The sequence below is a fragment of the Trachinotus anak genome, unplaced genomic scaffold (assembly GCF_046630095.1).
Source record: "Trachinotus anak isolate AG129_WGS33_773 ecotype Australia unplaced genomic scaffold, CSIRO_AGI_Tana_v1 ptg000016l, whole genome shotgun sequence".
Taxonomy (NCBI): Eukaryota; Metazoa; Chordata; class Actinopteri; order Carangiformes; family Carangidae; genus Trachinotus; species Trachinotus anak.
The window spans coordinates 13899772-13920514 of record NW_027273867.1 but is presented as its reverse complement, the minus strand read 5'-3'; the positions used below and the strand labels follow the sequence as shown (position 1 = coordinate 13920514).

The following is a 20743-nucleotide window of genomic DNA, read 5'->3' as shown; positions in this document are numbered from 1 at the left end:
ACAGCATCTGCTGGCAGGCACCGGAAACTACAGCAACCCTGGCAAAACATGTCTTTCTCCAGCTTTGTCATTTTAAAACAAATTCTGTATTGGGATTTCCATCTCAAATTTAAAACTTGAAATCGTCCAGGTCGACGCAGTAAGAGTGTGTTTGGGGAGAGTATTACACTCTCTCTCTCTCTCTCTCTCTCTCTTTAAATATATATATAATGTCAATATATATATATATATATATATGTATGTGTGTGTGTGTGTATTCACATCCTTTATATCACATTTTTTAAATGAAGTGAAAAACATTCACTTATAGATTTGGTAACAGACTCACAAGTTAATATACAGATATTTATTCTAATTGACAGTTTTGTAAATGTGAAGTAGAATCAGGCCTTTTTCATAGAAGACACTTTGACATGTGACAGCAGGAAAAGTTCAGGTGTAAATATTAACATTAGTGATGGCTGAATTCTGTTTAGCAGCTTCAGAGTCAGGGTTAATCCTGGCTCACTGGAATACTTGAATACAACAAAGCCATTGTTTATGTAATTAATAACACCTGTACATTTCCTACTATGTTAAAAGTCCTATATTGCTTTTACTTTTTTAGTACATATATTAATTCCTCAGAATATATATTATAGTTTTTATCTGACTGTGAAAAGCCTTTTTTTTTTGGCAGTGTACAGTTTTTTTCTTAACTTCTTTTAGAAAACCTTTAATGAATAATAAAAATAACAGTAATATTACATTGTATATTCACATTTGTAGATTTGTCAGTTTGCCTATGTAATGACTGAAATAGTAATATACATTTCTTTTTGCTTGTTTTTGTCAGGACCTTAGAAATCAGAAAGCACATTTTCACATTGACAAATCTCATAATATATTTCCTTAAACTTTCTGCATTAGGACAACACCAAAATGACTCTAACAGAATAACTACACGGTTATTCAAGTAGTTTATACATCTGGATATTTTCCTAAACTAAAAAAGCTGTTAGTTGAAAAAGAAAAGGTGAAAGACAGCCTCAACAACCCAACCTCGACCAAAAAGCTTGTCCCTCACTGCACCGGTAGGCGGCGATCTGGTCACATGTCACGGCTCTTCTTCGTTGGCTTCCGGATGACGTGACGTCGTCTAACCGCGACGTAAACCGTACGACAGCGGCCTGTGTTTTCACTTGAGCGCTGTAATTTTTCTCTCCGGTGAAGGATTTGTGTCCGCAATCCGTCACCATCATGAAACTAGTCAGGTATGTGAACATGAAAACACTTTGTTTGTCGAGTGCTGTGATGAGAGACGGTGAGTTCAAGGCGACCCCGCCGGATGGATTTAGATGTTCACGGAGAGACGATGAGGAGGCGGGAAGCGAAATGAATGGAGGCTGGTCGGCGGTACAATGACCGTGCTCTAGGCTCTGAAACAACCTGACTCGCATATATCGATTCAAAGATACACACACACACACACACACACACAAGCTCATGTAGTGCTCTTATTAAATTTTGAGCTGTGGATTTAGCTGCAAAGACGTTCAAGTATTAGGGCCGTAGTGTTAGCTAGCTAGCTTGATCTAACGTATCCACACTGATGCTTAACTACTCGAAGGCCTTGTCTCTCTCAAGCTACGCCAACCCTAACCTGGTGTTCATTTAGCTCAAAACTTGTAGCAACATGATTCTTTCTTTTAAAAAAAGAGGTGGTAGTACGGGAGCTGTTCGTGCATACAAAGTGGAGGCCCCGCTTCTCCGGGAGCGCTTTTGTTTTGGTGCCGTAAGCCCTGCAGCTAATAGCTAACACCGGCTAACTACAACTTTAACTCTGCTTTCTAAGGTTTAGTTGCGGGATCGACGTGTTCACGCTGTGTAATCTTGTTCATTGATCATTTTAAGGTTTTTGATGAAGCTCAGCCATGAGACGGTTACCATTGAACTGAAGAATGGCACCCAGGTCCATGGCACCATCACAGGTAAGGGCCAGCTGGTGCAATGTGGGGAAATGTGTTGGGATTATTTCTCTACAAGCAAACTGCAGTGAGAGATTTGTTTCCAAAGTTCAGACGTTATGACTTTAATTTTCTTTCTTAGATTTAATTTCAGTTTTTTAGGTTCACAAAGCTATTGCTTATGCAGTTGTAGAGTTTTTGCTATTGAAGGTTGTAATGTTCAGTTGTTGAAGCTGTCTTAAAGAGGCGATTCAACCTAATGATCATCTTGGAGGCTGTAGTCTGCAGTGCTGTTGGATTATAAAAATCTATATTGCTAGAGATCATTTTTCTGTGTGTGCCCTGTGTGCATCGTCACTGTAGTTTCCAGCTTACATTTGGTAAAGACCTCTGTCCACACTGAAGCACTACAACAATAAGAGCCAATATAGAGAAGGAGCGAGACAGACGCAATCCAAGTACTCTGCCGAGTCTCACCTGGTGAAAGCTCTGTTCAATCTTTTCCTGCAATCACATAGAGCATGTTTTAATACAGCAGAGCTCACAACTTAATTGTTCTCGTTTATGTACTTATCTGTCTGCCAGGAAGCTGAACAAGTGTGTAGTAGAAATTTGATTGCAGGGCGTTGCTTCTATTTTGTTCCATGGTGAAGTTGTTTGACAAAGTAAGGATAACGCTGCCTACCAGCAAAAGTTTTGCCATGTGATTTTTATTTAATATGATTGACACCGGAAAGGGTCTGATGCAACATAACTCTTGTCTTGTAGGTTTACTGCCATGCAGCAGCCCGATCAGGCTTATGTCACTGCTTTCCAGTCATTCACTTTTACCTGCTCACTCTAAAACGCAATGCTGGAAAGTTTTTGAAAACACTGAATTAGTGTGAATGCAAGAAGTGTTTTCACATTTAGTTAACTTAGTTGGACATCTTCATGTGGTTTCATGTTTTCAACCCTCTCTCATGTCCCGTTTAGGTGTTGATGTAAGCATGAACACTCACCTGAAGGCGGTGAAAATGACCCTGAAAAACAGGGAGCCCACTCAGCTGGAGTCTCTCAGTATCCGTGGCAACAATATTCGCTACTTCATCCTGCCCGACAGCCTCCCCCTGGACACCTTGTTGGTTGATATTGAGCCAAAGATCAAGTCCAAGAAGAGGGAAGCAGGTAAGTTTGGAAGAATTGACAAATGGTGACAAAACAGTGATGATCAGAACACACCAGACATCAAAAGTGTCTTTTTTTTTTTGTATTGTGGAGACTATTGTCCCAACAGACAAAGCTGAATCCTTCTTTCGCTTAGCATTTTTGTGCACATTGTGATGTTTCTGAGATGTACTGTCTCAGTAAGATTGTGCTGTACAGGTCTAACATAATCACAAGCTGTACACTGCTGAGCTTGAGAATCAAGAGGGTCATTGAAATTTTACCTCTTTCAGTCACCAGTATGTAATTTTATAACCAAGGAAGCTGAAGCTAGGAGGACTGTAACTTAAGCTGTAAGCTGTTGTGGGAAAGTAAGCGAAACTGGAGGAAAATATCCAGATGTGTAAACTACTTGACTTTTACTGGGCTATCAAGGAAATGTCTTCGAGCAAACCCCTTTCTCTCTCAAGCAAGTATAGTTGTTATAGGTTCTTTATGCATTAACATTAAACGTTAAGTGAGGTTTATCTAGTGGGTGTGCCTGTTTAAGCACAGGTATGGTCTAAGATGGGGTTAGTCTCATATGACTGCAGGTTATATACACTTCGGTTGTCAATTAGTATGAAGGTGGGCCAAAGCCTGGACAAGAATTATAACCCTTATATTAACTATACAGGAAAATCATCCCTCTTTTTTTCTTTAACTGAACACAAATGTTGATATTTTGAGTGCTAGATTTATGAAAATTGTTTCCTCTTTCATTGTCAATATGGGTTTGCATATTCCTAAAAGTGACTAACATTAATGTCATCAATTCTGCTAAGCAGTGGTCTCCAAAAGCATATGTTGCAAAGTTGAAGCTAATGATAAATTTTAGGACAACATTGTGCACATCTGGCTCTAGCATCTTTCTGTGTTGTTATTATAAGGTATTGGGGAAATTTTAATTTGGTGTTGTGGTTTCAATGTTGAATGGCCTCCACCTCTGTAGTTTGTTACCCAATATGTTTGTAAGTGCTTCTGGGTAATGTGCTGACGATTACTGGTGTGTCTCTCCTCAGTGGCTGGCCGGGGACGAGGCAGGGGACGAGGTCGTGGCAGAGGACGGGGAAGAGGTCGGGGTGGTCCAAGGAGATGATCACCAGGCCGCAGTTTCTTCTCACCACCCAGCTGTTTGTACAGGATTTTTTTCTCAGAGGAAATGGTTTTTGAATTTCTGTGCGTTTTTCTTTATTTTTGTTTTTTCTTATTTTGTACATTAAAATGCTCCTTATAAAGAGGATAAACTTGACTGCGTGCGTTATTACAGCATTGTTCACTGGGTTATTTTGTTTAACAGTCAGGTGCTTTGTTTTCCTATTATGTCTTCATTACATGGCTTAATAAACTGTCTTTGCATGGAAACGTTTCCCAAGTTACCATGAGAAATGCAACCAGAAATATCCCATTGTTTGCTAAAGGGACTATCACGAATTTGTGCATAATCAGTGAAATGATAAAAACATATCAAGGTAACTGATAGTGTTCAAAACTGGGAGAATCCTAAATCTTCATATGTGCATATTATAATTAATAGAAACTAATCCTAGAACCATAATAAACTGAATATTTAGTGATGCTTGTATTTGAATTATGATTGTAATTGATATCTTGGAAAAGCGTAGTCATAGATACCCACAGTTGCCATGGGAGACCCGGGGATAGTTTCACAAAGACTTGACTGTGGATTTGATAGAATATAGTAGTAGATAGTCAGAAATAGTCAGACTTCAGGTAGACGTCTACATTCATCCGTAACACAAAGCAGTTCAGCTCTGGACCACCTTTAAACGGACTGTGGTTCAATGATTTCAGGGTAAATGGAGACTTTTTCAATGTTAAAAAAAAAAATGGCCGACGGTGGAACCGCATCAAGCCGCTGCGCTCCCTTTACCCCAGCAGAAAATGTTTGTCTTTTGGTGGGTTTAAGTTGTAAGGGCTCTTTAGTTGGGAAGTTCAGCTAAGAGTGTAACAGTAAAAAAAAAAAAAATCGCTGCGGTCTCTGAAAACTTCCCCGTCTCACAATGATAATGTTAGCAAACAACAAATTATGAACCCAGTCAGCGCAGGTGTCATTGATTGTTTCCATGGTAACATTGGACTTAGACCCGAGTTAGCCTGAGTTAGCTTGTCTATTGTTTTTGGCGTAAAATTAGTCTTTGTTTATGTGAAACTATTATTTGCCTTAAACTAGTCTGGCTACATTAAGACGGGTAAACACCACAGACCGGTCTAAAATATCTTTGTGAAACCGGTCCCTGTGATCAGGATCAGTTTTTGTGAACAGTTATCAGAGATGGTGCAGTCTTGTAGACAGAAATATTACACATTAAAATCAAATAAATGGCCCTAACTATCGGAAGGGCTGTTTCCGTGCTTTAAGGGCCCCTACTGCGGGCAAATTATGAAACAGTCCCGATCACCCAGATACCAGCTGGGTGTCGTGGCTGGTCGCCGAGTCTCTGGTCCGGTGGAGGCGGGACAAGAACATGGCCTCAGCCTGGATAAAGACCTCGTCACACCGACACCTCTGCAAAAAGCTAGCCGTGCTCCTATGTCTCGTTCTGCTGACAGGAACCGAGGAAATCTCAAAAATGTCTGGTGTTGCCAGCGGCCGTTTCACGTATTTCGCTTTCGGGAGCAACCTGTTGAAGGAAAGACTGCAACTGACAAACCCCTCTGCGACATTTTGCGCCACCGGTCGGCTGAAGGTAACTAATCGGTTTTGTGGAATAGCGAAGCTTTATTGTGTAGTTTCCCCTTTTAATCGACATGGTGTTCACGTCGTGTGGAAATTTGCACATACCTAAGTGGTGTCGGACTACTTCAGTGTAACGTTATCTTCTACCCTGAAACCCCCGATGTGTGCAATGTCTGACACGCAATCTGATACATAAATAATTATCGACTATTAATTAATTGTATTAAGTAGCCTACGTACGTCGAGATCACAACCACGACCAATTAAACCGACGGGACGTGAACGCAGCATTGCCTCCCACGGATTCACTTGCTGAACAGTCGGAAATGTAGCTTATCATGACTGCCACTGAGGGAAAAACGACAGAATAAAATCTTCTGCTGTTTTGTTTGTGGGTTATAGCCTGTTATTTCATAACTAATTGTCGTTACATAATGGCCACAAATTATTTTAGTTGGTTGACAGTTGCCCATTTAACATCTCGAACAGCCCGGTTTACCGTTTAACCGCCGTTCTGTATCAGTGCGCGACGGCGGGTAACCATAGGAACAACGGTCTATGGGAACAACAAATACACTTAATGCTTCTTGTTCTCGGTAGAAGACCCGATGTTGGTCTCCACCGTGTCCCAGTATGAAAATCGTTGCTATTATTATTTTCAGATATTGGTCCATCTCATCTAAACGACGAGAGTGTTGCTTTTCCGCCACCCCTTACAAACCGGCTGCAACAAGGTCGGCGGCCCGACCATGTTGTGACGTCAGGCCCGCTGGCGACACAGCTGAAAACACAAACATAGCGCCCATCTTTACATGAGTGGAATAAAATGAATTTAGTTTAAAATGCACTCCTCATAGCCTTTTGTCCCATATCCCCTACCCCCATGACCACCCCACTGTGTGTGTGTGTGTGTGTGTGTGCACAGGACTATGAGTTGAACTTTGGCCTTTGGGAGCAACATGTGGAAAACGCTTGGCATGGTGGGGTGGCCACCATTGAGCCCTGTCCAGGCGCTGAAGTGTGGGGGGTCATCTGGACTTTGAGCAACGACAACCTCACAAGCCTTGACAAGTGAGACACACGCGCCGAAACATCAGCTCAGCAGTTAATATTAGTCATTCTAACTAATGCTGCATGTTTGTTTTCCATGTGTCCTCAGCCAGGAAGGGGTGAGCCAGGGGGTGTACTCACCCCTGGAGGTTTCAGTGGAGACTGACAATGGACTAATTCTCTGCAGGACTTATAAGATGAACAATTTCCATGCTTGTCCTCCCTCTCCTCAGTACAAACAGGTGTGCACAAAAAGCACACAAGCACTGGTCCAAAGAAAACACCATGCAAAGCCATGCTGTGCAATAAATGACTCATTACAAACCACTCGTTAACTAATCCAGTATTTTGGGACTTAGTCAAGATATTCATTAATGTGTCTCTCTCTGTGTTTTGTATTAGGTTGTGTGTCTGGGCGCAGAGCAGAACGGCCTCCCAGTGGAGTACCTGAAGAGGCTGGAGGTGATTCAAACCAACAACTACAGTGGCCCGTCAATTCTCGATCAAATCAGATCCTCTATGAAATAGAGTTCAATAAAAGTTTATTCTTGAACTTGGAAACAGCAAGTTTTGACAAAAACAGTCTCACCACAAGGTCCACATAGTAGCTCTCCTGAGAGCCCTGTGGTTTCAAGGTCCACTTACTAGAAGTTTCTGGGGCTTTCACTGTCTTCATCATGACCATCATCCTGTCATATGAAATAGTACAGTGTTTAACAGTGTAATAATTAAATGATAATAATGATGATGGAGCCTGTAAGTCTCATCATAACAGAAAATAGCTAGTAAGTGGGCCTTGCGTTAAGATTTTCTTTGTCAAATTACTATTTCTTAAGTAAAGTAGAACTATCACCAGTGTGTAGCAGGACATCAATAATGCATGTTCTTCGTAATGAGACATTTGGCTGGCCCCAACAAATATTTTATCTTTTATTTTGAGCAGGCAAGTTGAGAAATATTGTACAACCCCATTTCCAAAAAAGTTGGGACACTGTAAAATGTACATAAAAACAGAATACGATGATTTGCAAATCACGTAAACCCATAATGAATTGAAAATAGAACAAAGACAAAATATCAAATGTTGAAACCGATGCATTTTATTGTTTTATGAAAATATATGCTCAGTTTGAATTTGATGCCAGCAACACGTTTCAAAAAAGTTGGGACAGGGGCATGTTTACCACTGTGTTGCACCACCTTTTCTTTCACTCTGTAAACATTTGGAAGCTGAGGAGATCAGTTGCTGGAGTTTTGAAAGTGAAACGTTGTCCCATTCTTGCCCGATATAGGATTTCAACAACTAAACTGTCCGGGGTCTCCTTTGTCGTATTTTTCGCTTCATGATGCGCCAAATGTTTTCAGTGGATGACTGCAGGCAGGACAGTTTAGTGTCCGGATTCTTCTACTATGGAGCTATGCTGTTGTAATATGCGCAGAATGTGGTTTGGCAATGTCTTGCTGAAATATACAAGACCTTCTCTGAAAAAGACATTTTCCGGATGGCAGCATATGTTGTTAAATATTTGCACTATTTCTTCAATTGTTGCACTATTTGCCCACACAGTCTTCCACAGAGTGGTGAACCTCTCCCCATCTTCACTGCACAGAGACTCTGCCTCTCTGGGAGGCTCTTTTTTATATCCAATCATCTTATATTGACCTGTTGCCAAATAACCTAATTAGTTGTGAGATTTTCAACCTGGTGTTTTTTGTTTTTTTTTTAGCATTACACAACTTTTCCAGTCTTTTGTTTCCCCTGTCTTTTTTTGAAACACGTTGCTGGCATCCAATTCAAATTGAGCATACATTTTTCATAAAACAATAACATTTCAGCTATTCAACATTTGATGTTTTGTCTTCTTTCTATTTCTTATTAAATATGGGTTTACATGATTTGCAAATCATTGTATTCTGTTTTTATTTACATTTTACACAGTATCCCAACTTTTTTGGAAACAGGGTTGTAACAAATGTATTTAATTTTAGAGCCATCACAATGGAAGACGAAAATGTATGTAGTGGGCAAACTGTTTAACTTCAGTATTTCTCAGGGGAATATTAAACAGATGAAAAGAACATCAGCCTTCCATTGTCTTTATTATGACTTAAACTGTTCTGTTCTGTTCCTGCTGATAAAGGAATTAAGTTTTGAATGATTTTCAATGTCAAATAGTTACAGATGAAAGAAACATACCTTGGAGTGCTTTAAAACAGCTTGATTAAAAATTAAATATAGTTTATTAGGAACTGAAAATAAAAATTAATGAATCATTTATGTAAAAGGAAACCACTTTATTATTAACAACACAGTGGTCTTGGACAGAATGAGAATTTTTACCTCTCCCAACAATTTTGATCCTCTTGGAATTATAGAAAATTTAAGTATAGTACAAAAAAACAGCAGTCAGGAGAACAAAAGATGTATGGTGACAGAATCAACACCCAATAACACGCTTTATGTTTTGCTGAATCTATAGGTTAAATTTTCACAAGTCTATGCAAATATGTAGACTTCACGATGGCACAAATTATAATTTTATCTGACAGTAAAACAAAGGCTCATGCAAGCAACATGGTTGAAGATTTATAATAACCAAGTGCTCATTAATTCTGGGAATCCAGCAACGTCATAGCTCAGACATTTATACATTCTTAAGAATTTGGCTTCAAAACTGCAAGATGAACATCCACCTAAATGGTTTTTGGTAGCTGGTGAGCAGGAGACATTTCCCTCTTAACTGTTTAAATACAGAGAGGAAAATAATGTGAAAAACAAAACAAAAAACATGAATGAGAAAACAAAATAACAAAGCTGTGCACATGACAGGAATAGGTCCAAACATGAAAAGAAAGCAGAATATAATAACTCAACTCTATATTGAGGTGTGCACTAAAGTCTTGATATTGATATTTGCAGACATGAAATATAAAAAAAAAAAAAACAACTCTTTTTTTATACACACAGGCTTAAATAAAGGGTGCAAAAAAAGAAGCTACCAGGTGCAATTGAGTGCTTAAAGTCAGTAGCCATGGTAGAATGAGATTGTAACCAGCTAATTACTGTTTCAAATCAACAGTCTGCACCATAATCTTAATTATTATGTTTATATATTATATATGTTAGGGAGCATCACAACATGGCTCTGCATTTATGTGGAAATTAGGACACGAGCCATTGACAACATACTGAAGTCAAATGAAGCACTATTAATGAAGGCTACATTAAGAAACTGCCCTCAGGTACAGGTGTATGTTTGAAATACACTGTATCCACTACACAATAGTCTTCTCCAGTGACTGTCAACACAAAAGGCCATCATTAAAATATTAGGGTTTTGTTCTGTTTAATCAGGGACACCTGCATTTGACTTATTTGCTGTTTTCAGGTTATTACATTTTCACACATTTCTGAACTCATTCCATCTGCTCCACCTCCTCTGTAACTTTCTCATTTCCACTTTGATCCATAGGTTCTGGTCCTTCCTCACTGTTTTCCATTTGCTCCGTTGTATTGGAGGGCGGCTGCTCTGTGGGATCAGCAGGCTGCTGTTCTGGGATGTTAAGGTTGTGCTTAAGTTTGCTCAGTTCGGTCATGTTGAAGCCGAGGAGGACAGCAGATGTGCTCCTCTTGAGACTCTTCATGCACTTGCTGCGCTTCTTGCTGAAGTGGGCTGCCAACTCTGCCTTGGTGAGTGACAGCCTCTTGCACAGCTCGTCGGTCTCGGTTTTGGTCGCGTAGGGGTTCAGGTTGAAGTATTTAGAAATGAAGTCTCTGCGCTCCTCGTTGCAGCGGCGCTCAACTGGGGTAGGCTCCAGAAGCAGCTTCACTGTGGGGTCACTCTGAACCTCAGGCTCCGGTGGGGGCAACAGCTTCTCCTGCTCTCGCCTCTTGCGCATGGCTGCCCTTTCTTCTCGTTCTCTTTTGTTGGCTTCAATGACCTGCCTCAATGCAGCCTCCAGCCTCTTCTTAGACTGCAGCTCTGCTTCTGTTTCTAGAGACTCTGCCCTGGGTGGAGCTGGAATCAAACGAGCTGGAGCTATAGTCCGTTTCATTGTCAGCCCTTGTGGCACTTGAAGAAAGTAGAGTCCGGATGGCTGAATGAGCTGCTGAGCTGGTTTTGGAGGCGGAGGCTGAGGCTGAGGCTGAGGCTGAGGCTGATGATGATGCTGCTGCTGCTGCTGCTGCTGCTGCTGCTGCGGCGGCGGCGGTGGCGGTGGTGGTGGTGGCGGTGGTGGTGGTGGTTGTGCCGCAGGTTTGGGTGGTGGTGGTGGTGGTTGTTTTGGTGAACACCGGCATCGCTGAATGTGAAGCATCACAGCCTGCTGGGTGACCTTTCCTGTGTACACTCCATTACAGTATATGCACTTGAATGCCTCTGTCTTGAGGATGGCATGAATCGTGGGTGCTACAAAGTGTTTCTGTTTCAGGTGCTGCAGGTGTTTGGATTCATGCTGAAACTTTTCATCACAGAAGGGGCAGTATGCACTGTTGACTTTCACAGGGGCCGGACAGATTTCTGGCTGGCTGCTGGGCTGCAACTTAAAGTAGATCAGATCGAGGGAATTTGTGACCAGAGCTAGATTGACCTCTGTGTCTCCGAGGACCTCTTTTGGTGCAGTGGTGTTGACATCAAAGTAAGGGAATAGGATTCCGCCAACACCTTTGGAATAGACCCTGTACTTCTGCCTCAGGAAATCACAGTATGCTTTGCTTGTGGGATTGTGCTGCTTTACATGCTCAGTAAGCTGTTTGATTGAAAAAAACAACGCTGAGCAGTACAAGCAATTCAACCCATGCAGCAGGTGTTGGAAGACGCTCTTTTCTGACAGAAGGATTTTGCATGTTAGACATTTGACAGTTTTGTCGGGCATTTTCTTTAGGAATGCCGCTCGTGCCGCCACACTTTCTGATCTGGATGTAGCAGATTTTGTCTGGTGGGCAACCTCTGTATGCATGTCAAAGACATTAGAAGGGAAAAGTTCATTGCAGAGGGGACAGGTAATCCATTTCTTAGTTTGTGGTATGGAGTTACTTGTTTGCTCAACAGGCTTGAGAGGGGTACTTGTGCTTTGAGAGACAGGCACTGCTACTTGCAGTGGAGCAAAGGTGTATGTGGGCATGCCATTCACCCTGTTGCCAGTTGGGATGAGGTGACTCAGCAGAGACTGTGAAGTCAGCATGGTACCTTGTAGGGTGATTTGGTTTGTTGATGCATTTTGTGTAACCACAGCAGGCTTAGGTACAGTCCCTGTTCCAGCTGCCATGTTGGCTTGAAGTCCTGATGGAACAAGGATCTGCTGCGCTTGTGGAGCCTGCTGTGTTTGGGCAGCAGCAGGAGCAACAGCAGGAGCAGGGGCAGGGGCAGGGGCAGGGGCAGGGGCTATAGTCATTGGTGCCTGTTTCAGAGACACATTAGACACAGTGGGAAGCTGGACCATAGATGGTCCTTGGGGCAAAGTACTTCGGAGGGCTATTGTGGCACCAGGCTGAAGCAAACCTTTAGCTTCAGCACTCGCTAGCTGTACTAGCGCTGATGCTTGAGGGGGCAGAAAAGCTTGGTTGGTTCCAGGGGCACATATTAGAGTAGCACTGTTTGTAGTTCCTTGTAGCTGCTGTAATGCCACCACAGTCCCAGGAGGTTGGCCATTACTTGGTAAAACCAAGGACTTACTGTTGAACATTTGAGGTTGCTGTGGTTTGGGAGCAATACTTGGGAATGTCACAAACACGCCATTCCCATTGGGTGTCGGTTTAATTGTGTAGTTTTTGTTTTCATGAATCATGCTCTGTACTTGTGTGCTGACTGAATAGTGCGACGGCTCAACCAGCATGTGATGCAACATTTGGTCTAGATTTCCAGCGTTCACCTTGCACACTTTGCAGCAGTAGACCTTTACAGATGTAGTCCCTTGAAGATGTAATCTGTAACCTATATATTGTTCTGCCAAACTGTCCAGGTGCTTGAGAATAATGTGCTTCTTCATCGCAAAGATAGAAGAGGTTGGAAATCCACATCTTCGACACTGGTACCTCTCGTTTCCACGATGCGTGGTTAAAGACCCCTCCTTTGGTGACTGTACATGGGTGGTAGGTTTGGCATGGAAGAACAGCATGTGCTTCTTGACAATCTTGGGATGGCCGATAAAGTAGCACTGAGAACAGGGTGCCAGAGCACAGAATGACTGAACATATCCATGGCAGCGAGAGACGTGACTCCTGAAGTTGTAGATGTTGTGTGAAGAGTACTTGCACAGGTTACAGCATAGAGATCGAGACCGGTAAGGCCACTGGATAGAGAGTGGAAGAAGAAAAAAAAGAAAGTTATTTCAGTTTATTTCAGCAAATCATGTTAAAATTTGTACATAGTGTGTCAGAGAATATAACATTCCCACCAAACCACACATCTTAAATCATGAATGACCACTCTCATTTTTAATAGGGAATTGTAACCCACAAGAAAGGTGTTTCTTGTTTCTTCTGTTTGTGTTGATATTTTTGTTGATTACCAAAAGTTCTTAACAGGGACAAAGTGTCATATTCACCTTTTTCTGTTGTCTCGTACTGTATCCATCTGTGAAATCAAACCATTCAGTTTCCTGAAAGGCTTCGTCTTCATCTGGGTTTTTCTCCGATTTTTCATTGAGATCCTGCACAGTAAAAAATAAACAAACAAATGAACAATTCTTGAATATAAGAAACAGTACAATGTAACAGTACATGTCTAAGTAAATAAGGATTAGCAAGAAAATATACATGTCTCAAACACGAAGTACTGCATAACTGTATGTTCAGTTGCTTATTTCGTAAACTTGGAGTCTAATAAAAATGACCTACAGTAAATCCCCCTTCATGAAGGTTATAATGTTCAGCTTTTGTGTAAACTGTTTTAGAGAGGTGCAGATTCATATTTATTGCCGGGTGTTGAGCTGCATTGTGTTAAATTGAGAAGTGTTTCTATTATTTTATCCACCCTTTTGCTATATAGCAGTAACAGTAGATTGCATTCGTGTTATCTGGGTGTACCTGGCGTCTAAGTGATTATTTCACATGTGAGATTTGAACCTGAAAGCAAAGTTAGAAGCAGCGGCCATCAGATAAAGACAGTGGAGTTAAGAGCAAAGTGCTTCACTGAAAACGTGTATCAAGTCACAAAAATGGATCTTCACCTGTGTGTCAAACCTGTGCAATCACACATGCAGTGTAATCGAGTCCAGTGTTAAATCTCAGTAAAACTAATCAAGTGTAGTGGTGGGGTATTTAATCAGTCCAAACAAACTAAGCAGTGCTGTGGTCAACAGACCATTTGTTTGGATGGAGGGGGGGGGGGGGGGTAAAACCTGCATAAATATCAAAATACATGTAAATATTTGACATATCAAGCTACATCATCAGATTGACATTAATAAAATATTGCCACAAAACAGTCCTGTTAATGGATTTGCAACATTGTCCACATTAACCCAATACCACAGAAAATCTCTGACAGTAGACATGGCATCATATTGCCCAACCCCCACCTAGTTGCCATAACAACCAAAGAAAAACCTCTCTGAACAGCTTTCTTTTAATGCAACCATTGTCATATCAAATTCAAACTGATTTGATGTGTGCTATAATGGCTGTATTTAAATGACCACACCCAAAATTTAGCAAACATCATTCATTATAAACTGAATTATATCATTTTCAAACTGTGAGGTGGTTGCTGCTGCGATTGCCATCGTGTTGACTGCATTAATAGCCGACATAGCAAATCAACACAGTCTTGAAACATGACTGATGGTATCAGGTTAAATCAGTATTAAATGTCTAGTAACTATCAGGTTACAAAACCTAACTTTCTTTATATTTAACTGACATAAAAACTAACATGTATTCCCTCAGTTTTACAAGACAGGAGCAGCAGGCAGCAGCTCTGATTTTACAACCATCTATTGCATACTACCCTTCATATTTGTCTTGTGGGGACCTGATGAACTCTAAACCTAAATGACTTTTACTGTAATGATGATTCAGCCATTGACATTGGCTGCCCAATAAATATAAACCACCACAAAGGTGTGCATTAAACAAAATGAGCATAGTGTTTGCAACTTTTTGAGCCACTGTGAAAAGGCAAAAAAAAGAGTAGGCAATCACAAACATATAATACAGAGGCTGACTTACGAGTATTGTTAATTACACATATATGCTAGCCAGATCTTAAAGATATCTTCATTTGTTTTCCAAGATAAAACATACCTTCAGCCGGTTTTGGCAGTCTTCCAGGCCGATCTCACTAAGGATGTTTTTCACCGCCTTGCGTGCCTTTCTGATCTTCTCAATATTTCCCACTGGAATCTGATACATTATACCTTGCAAACCTAATAAAAGAAACTAATTGTAATGTTATGGAGCATTAACACAAATAATCACTCTGAAGCTATGAGAAAAGTGATTTAACTGAATCTTTTATCTATGTATTTAAAGCACATTCGACAGTAGTTGACAGTAACCGTTATCTTTGTATAATACAAAAAAGTTGGGACACTGCGTAAAATGTAAATAAAAAAAGGAAAGCGTTGATTTGCAACTCACATCAAATATATGCTGCCAGCAACAGGTTTCTAAAAAGGGGCAACAAAAGACTGGAAAAGTTGTGTAATGCTAAAAAAAACCCAACTTGGTTGAATATCTCACAACTAATTAGGTTAATTGGCAACAGGTCAGTAAGATGATTGGGTATAAAAGAGCCTCCCAGAGAGGCAGAGTCTCTGTGCAGTGAAGATGGGGAGAGGTTCACCACTCTGCGTGGGCAAATGGTGCAACAATTAAAGAAAAATGTTCCTCAATGTAAAATTGCAAAGAGTTTAGGAATTCCAGCATCTACGATTCTTAATATCATTAAAAGATTCAGAGAATCTGGAGAAGTCTCCGTATGCAAGAGAAAAGGCTGAAAACCAATACTGGATGGCCGTGATCTTCGGGTCCTCAGCTGCCACTGCATTAAAAGCAGACACGATTCTATAGTGGAAATCACTGCACGGGCTCAGGAACACAGGTTGAAACTCTACCATGCAAAGAAGAAATCACATCTAAACCTGATCCAGAAACGTTGCTGACTTCTCTGGGCCTGAGCTCATTTAAGATGGTCTGAGGTGAAATGGAAAACTGTCCTGTGGTCTGACAAATCAAAATTTCAAATTCTTTATGGAAATCATGGACGCTGTGTCCTCCAGGGTACAGAGGAGAGGGACCATCCAGCTTGTCATCACCGCACAGTTCAAAAGGCAGCGTCCTTGATGGTATGAAGGTGCATTAGTGCCCATGGCTTGGGTAGCTTGCACATCTGGGAAGGCTCCATTAATGCTGAACGATATATACAGGTTTTGAAGCAACATATGCTGCCATCCAGACAACGTCTTTTTCAGAGAAGGCCTTGCATATTTTTAGCAAGACAATGACAAAGCACATTCTGCAGGTATTACAACCGCACGGCTCCATAGTAGAAGACTCCGGACGCTAAACAGGCCTGTCTGCAGTCCAGACCTGTCACCCAACGAAAACAGTTGGCGCATCATGAAACGAAAAATACGACAAAGGAGACCCCGAACTGTTGAGCAGTTGAAATCCTATATGAGGAAAGAATGGGACAACATTTCACTTTCAAAAGTCCAGCAACCGATCTCCTCAGCTCCCAAACGTTTACAGAGTGTTGTTGAAAGAAGAGGTGATGCAACACAGTGGTAAACATACCCCCGTCCCAACTTTTTTGAAACATGTTGCTGGCATCAAATTCAAATTGAGCATATATTTTTCATAAAACAATAAAAATTTCAGCATTTCAACATTTGATATCTTGTCTTTTTTTCAATTTTCAATTAAATATGGGTTTCCATGATTTGCAAATCACCGCATTCTGTTTTGCACAGTGTCCTATCTTTTTTGGAAACGGGATGGTAATTTAAATTTCCACTTTACATCGCTGCTTCACATACAGCTGTTTGGTGTGGGAAATAAAGAACAGCACACTGAAAATAGCACATACTGAGAACAATGGCAAAGGTTGACACAATCAATGCAATTAGCTGTGGTCAGGTAATATGTGCAGTATATATACCAAGATGCCAGCATGAATTTCAATAAACCTGTTATTTAATTCTGTTAAGAAATAAAGTTATTGAAAGCCTAGGGTGTGCCATTTCATCTAGTCATACTGGTAAAAGACTGAAGTAAAAAAAAAAAACAAACTTATGAATATACTGTAAACACCATGTGCAGAATAATAGCAAAGTGCAGCATTAAGATTATATCCCTGGATGAAGGATACGTTCCTATCAAAATGTGAATGCGTTACATGGATGTTATGCCTGTATGCGCATCATGGAAATACAGTTCAAAACAACAGCTACCGTGCAACAGCTGATTTCACTTTGAGCATCTCACACTTTAAGTCCCTCCGTGGAAATATATGAACGATGGCGATTTGCTGACGGATGAGATGAAAACTTTATCTCTAGCTAGGTAGGAGTGTGCATTTGGATTAAATCACCCACTAACTATAACCTGTCACCATACATGCTAACACTGCTGTGTGTGTACGCTGCCCACACTGGGCTCATCACACAGCGCCTGGTTTCCTGCTGACAGCACCGAGCCGGGTCACTGAGCCGGCCACGCCGCTTCCTCCTGCTTGAGGATGCCCTCAGCCTCCCTGCAGATATTTACCTCGTCTGATTTCCCAGTTAGCGTTAGTTGTTGCGTTGCCGCCTCCGACGTCTTCCACTTCCACCGGCCCGCAACTGTGTGTGTGTGTGTGTCTGTGTGTGTGTGTGTGTGTCGACAAGCTGCGTCCGCCGCTAGTACTGCACACATACACTCATCCGAGAAGCATCCTCTGTCTACATACACCGCTGTGGGGACAACGCCGCACAATACGAGAGGTGGTGTTTGCGAACCCCCTCCGCAGATAAATGATTTTTGGTCCGCTTTTGTCCCTTTCTTTCCCCTATTGAAGAAAAATATGGCGCTCAAGTTCAGGATCTGACGTAGTCGTCCTGATTTGCATACTGCACAAACTGACCAATGGGAGGCGTCTCACCCTAAAACCTGAATAACTTTTTATTCTTCTGCCATGACTGTCAGCCGCTGCTCCGGAGTGTCCGGGGGACAGATTTTATTATTCAGTTTTTGAATTTCATGTAATAACTAACTTGTTAATTGGCTTTTTGGGTTCAACAACACATAGCTAGGCGGGGGGCGTGGCTACTGCGACCCCCACTGGTAGTCACGTGGTACATGACTAAGGCTAACCAATGAGCTGTCGAGAAAATGAGCTAAATGGGTGGTCCTTCTATTGTGACGTCATATCATGCTACTTTTTTTAGCCAATTATGTCAACACACCATTTTGATAGAAAAGGAGAGTGAAATTGATAGTTTAGATGTGTTTGGGCTAGCATAGCATGAAGTGTCAGGACTTTTTGATATGTTTTTAAGATTACGATAACGATATATGGCTAGCTTCCACCATATGGTAATTTATACCAACAGCGAAACTTCTTTCAACAGTTATAGTTAAAAGTCGATTCAAATCTTTTTGGATTTACAATATTGTTCGGCCTTGCCACCCAACAACTTCCAAACATGCTCGCTCTCATACAAGTTGAGCAAAGCCCAAGCCCCCTGTCAGAGCCACGGCCCACCTGTTGGCCTTTACGAAGAAAGGTCACTTTGTTTGGAGCCAAATCAACAATTCATTCAAGCATCAAAGTGGCTTCACTCCACTCCAAAGCTTCTTCGTGGAGGCGTGGTGAGTCACAGTTTCTTGCATTACATTTTCTAGTGTAGCATTTGTGACCACTGAATAATTTTATTAGCTATTACACAGTACCGCAAGCGTAGATGTTGATACACTCCTTAATCCACACCAACTTGTGCCATAATTGGTCATTGCACCACCCTCCACATATACCTGTCATTACTCATCTGTCAGATCTGAACTCCACAGTTATACGTGATTATCGAATATCTGTCACAAACAAGTTCAGTGTCGAGTGATGAACGAGTTGAGTGATGCAACAAAATTTTAAAAAATGACTATCGAAGTCACATCAGCCACTGTGCCCTCTGGGTCAGGCAGTGCAAACCAGGATGATACAATTTTCTGGGCAAAAAGTGGAACAACATAGACTGAATTAAGTGCAAATGGTGGCCATTCTGCGGCTGATTACACTGCAGCATTTCTTACCAAGGCAGAGCAGCCATGTCCCAAAGGTTAAGCCTGCTGAAGGACAACAGAGTCAGATTACATCATGTCTAAACCCACTTGGTAGTGAATGAAGGAATTTTTCACAATCAGTATAGGGTTATGCAATTAAACCAATCAACAAGCCACTAATCAGAATAAACAACTGTGAGTGCTTTCATACTTGCTCTGTCATACTTAACAGGCTGCGAATCAAAAACGTTACCCCTCAATCGTGTAATCGCAACTCTATCATCTCTGTTAAAGCCTTGTAGTTGCAAAATCTTTTGTTTGTTTATCATCATTGCCACTACTATCATCACCATCACCATTATACACTCCAAAGCACATTTTCTGACCGTGACATGTAGTGGGTGCCAAACTTAAGCATGTGAATGAGACACTTCATTGGAGCAATAATGACTCCTCTTAGAGCAATGATTCCCTCAGTTGTTCTCCTCTCTCTCGCACAATACCCAGGAAGTGTTACAGCGCTGGTAATTCATCAACATTTTGAAGCAAATTTCTGTGGTAGAAATCATTGCATCATTGCACTTAGGTTAGATGTGTATGTACAAATTTCTTTGCTATTCCAATGATGTCGAGGTTCAGACTGGGCATGGGCTAAGGTTATCTATTAGCCGGCATCGACAATAAATTACATCACATTTAACAGTTGGACAAGGATCGTATGGGGAGCAACGTAGAGTACACAGCCAGATAAGAGGTGAGCATCTTGTTCAGGGACACGCTGATTGGACACCATAAGGTACTTTCCACATAGTGAGAGAAACTACCCAAACTTCCTATTTACTCGAGCCAGCAGGTCCCCTGGCGTCCGTTCACTGGTACCTTTCTTTATTTGCAGAATTTAAAGACGGGCTGATTAGGACCACGTATAATTATAATGTAATTGGAGTGTTTAGCATATATTCCTTGTGTCATCAAAGCACATGAGCATGTCGGTGTTCATTACAACAACTCTCTCAGCAGCTGATTTAACTGACTGAATGCCACTTTCTGACTTATGTTGCTTTGGAGTATCATCGACCGCCCAAGCCCTCAATCCTTGAGGATACAGTTAGTTAAATAGAACCAGTACTGAATGTTTTAACTCTTATTTTCAAGGAAACTTCTTTGTCCCTGTCTGAGTAGCACTCAATGAGCATTGTTAAATAATTAAAATTGATAAGAATTGTTGTTGTACAGTATTTTTATGGATCTTGTGTTGGGACTGTCAGCCTATAGCATAACATTTATTTTCCTTTGGTAACAACAAAAACTGTCATCATTGAAAACATTAAAATATTCAATCAATATGCTATTAGGATGAACTGACCATAAAAGTCAATTGAATTAAATATATATAAATATATATTAACTGTACATCCTCCAAAATGTAAACAGAATACATCCCGGTTATAACAAAATTATAAACCAGAGAGCTTTTTCAATGAAATCTACCACTTTTACTGTTTACAGCACGAAGAAGGATCTGATTCCTCACTGCATAAAAAAAAAAAAACAAGCCTAAACAGCCCTAAATCTGGATTACAAGATTTAACTATCTTTCATTCAGATCACATACACTAGATCCATAACAGATCAGAAACACATGGTTCTGAATTATGC

The 20743-nt window shown here is 41.1% G+C and overlaps 3 protein-coding genes across 4 annotated transcripts; 2 read left to right on the top strand and 1 right to left on the bottom strand.

Annotated features, from left to right (window-relative positions):
- Nucleotides 1–1096: 1096 nt before the first annotated feature.
- snrpd1 (small nuclear ribonucleoprotein D1 polypeptide) lies at nt 1097–4383 on the top strand. Its single transcript, XM_071500521.1, has 4 exons — nt 1097–1253; nt 1894–1970; nt 2922–3113; nt 4154–4383. The coding sequence occupies exons 1-4, from the start codon at nt 1240–1242 to the stop codon at nt 4228–4230; spliced, it is 360 nt and encodes a 119-aa protein (XP_071356622.1). The 5' UTR covers nt 1097–1239; the 3' UTR covers nt 4231–4383.
- Nucleotides 4384–4980: 597 nt separating this feature from the next.
- Nucleotides 4981–8961, top strand: ggcta (gamma-glutamylcyclotransferase a). The gene is made up of 4 exons (XM_071500520.1): nt 4981–5842; nt 6758–6903; nt 6992–7124; nt 7285–8961. Exons 1-4 carry the CDS (start codon nt 5621–5623, stop codon nt 7408–7410), a joined length of 627 nt encoding a protein of 208 aa, XP_071356621.1. The 5' UTR covers nt 4981–5620; the 3' UTR covers nt 7411–8961.
- On the bottom strand, nt 8577–20688 carry adnp2b (ADNP homeobox 2b). Of its 2 annotated transcripts, none has more exons than XM_071500517.1 (4): nt 17594–20688; nt 15128–15249; nt 13429–13533; nt 8577–13173 (listed from the first exon to the last, which is right to left on the bottom strand). In XM_071500517.1, the coding sequence occupies exons 2-4, from the start codon at nt 15233–15235 to the stop codon at nt 10300–10302; spliced, it is 3087 nt and encodes a 1028-aa protein (XP_071356618.1). In that variant the 5' UTR covers nt 15236–15249; nt 17594–20688; the 3' UTR covers nt 8577–10299. The 2 variants fall into 2 exon arrangements, with proteins under 2 accessions (XP_071356618.1, XP_071356619.1); XM_071500518.1 differs by lacking the exon at nt 17594–20688 and adding an exon at nt 17278–17563.
- Nucleotides 20689–20743: the final 55 nt, after the last annotated feature.

Excerpts from the sequence above, each read along its gene's own strand:
- snrpd1 (XM_071500521.1), top strand. Across the intron at positions 1,971-2,921 it reads GGTCCATGGCACCATCACAG|GTGTTGATGTAAGCATGAAC; the intron begins GTAAGGGCCAGC and ends TGTCCCGTTTAG. Across the intron at positions 3,114-4,153 it reads GTCCAAGAAGAGGGAAGCAG|TGGCTGGCCGGGGACGAGGC; the intron begins GTAAGTTTGGAA and ends GTCTCTCCTCAG.
- ggcta (XM_071500520.1), top strand. The coding sequence starts at position 5,621 with ATGGCCTCAGCCTGGATAAAGACCTCGTCACACCGACACCTCTGCAAA. Across the intron at positions 6,904-6,991 it reads AACCTCACAAGCCTTGACAA|CCAGGAAGGGGTGAGCCAGG; the intron begins GTGAGACACACG and ends ATGTGTCCTCAG. Across the intron at positions 7,125-7,284 it reads CCTCTCCTCAGTACAAACAG|GTTGTGTGTCTGGGCGCAGA; the intron begins GTGTGCACAAAA and ends GTTTTGTATTAG.
- adnp2b (XM_071500517.1), bottom strand. The coding sequence starts at position 15,235 with ATGTATCAGATTCCAGTGGGAAATATTGAGAAGATCAGAAAGGCACGC. Across the intron at positions 13,534-15,127 it reads ACTGCCAAAACCGGCTGAAG|GATCTCAATGAAAAATCGGA; the intron begins GTATGTTTTATC and ends TTTACTGTGCAG. Across the intron at positions 13,174-13,428 it reads GTACGAGACAACAGAAAAAG|TGGCCTTACCGGTCTCGATC; the intron begins GTGAATATGACA and ends CTCTCTATCCAG.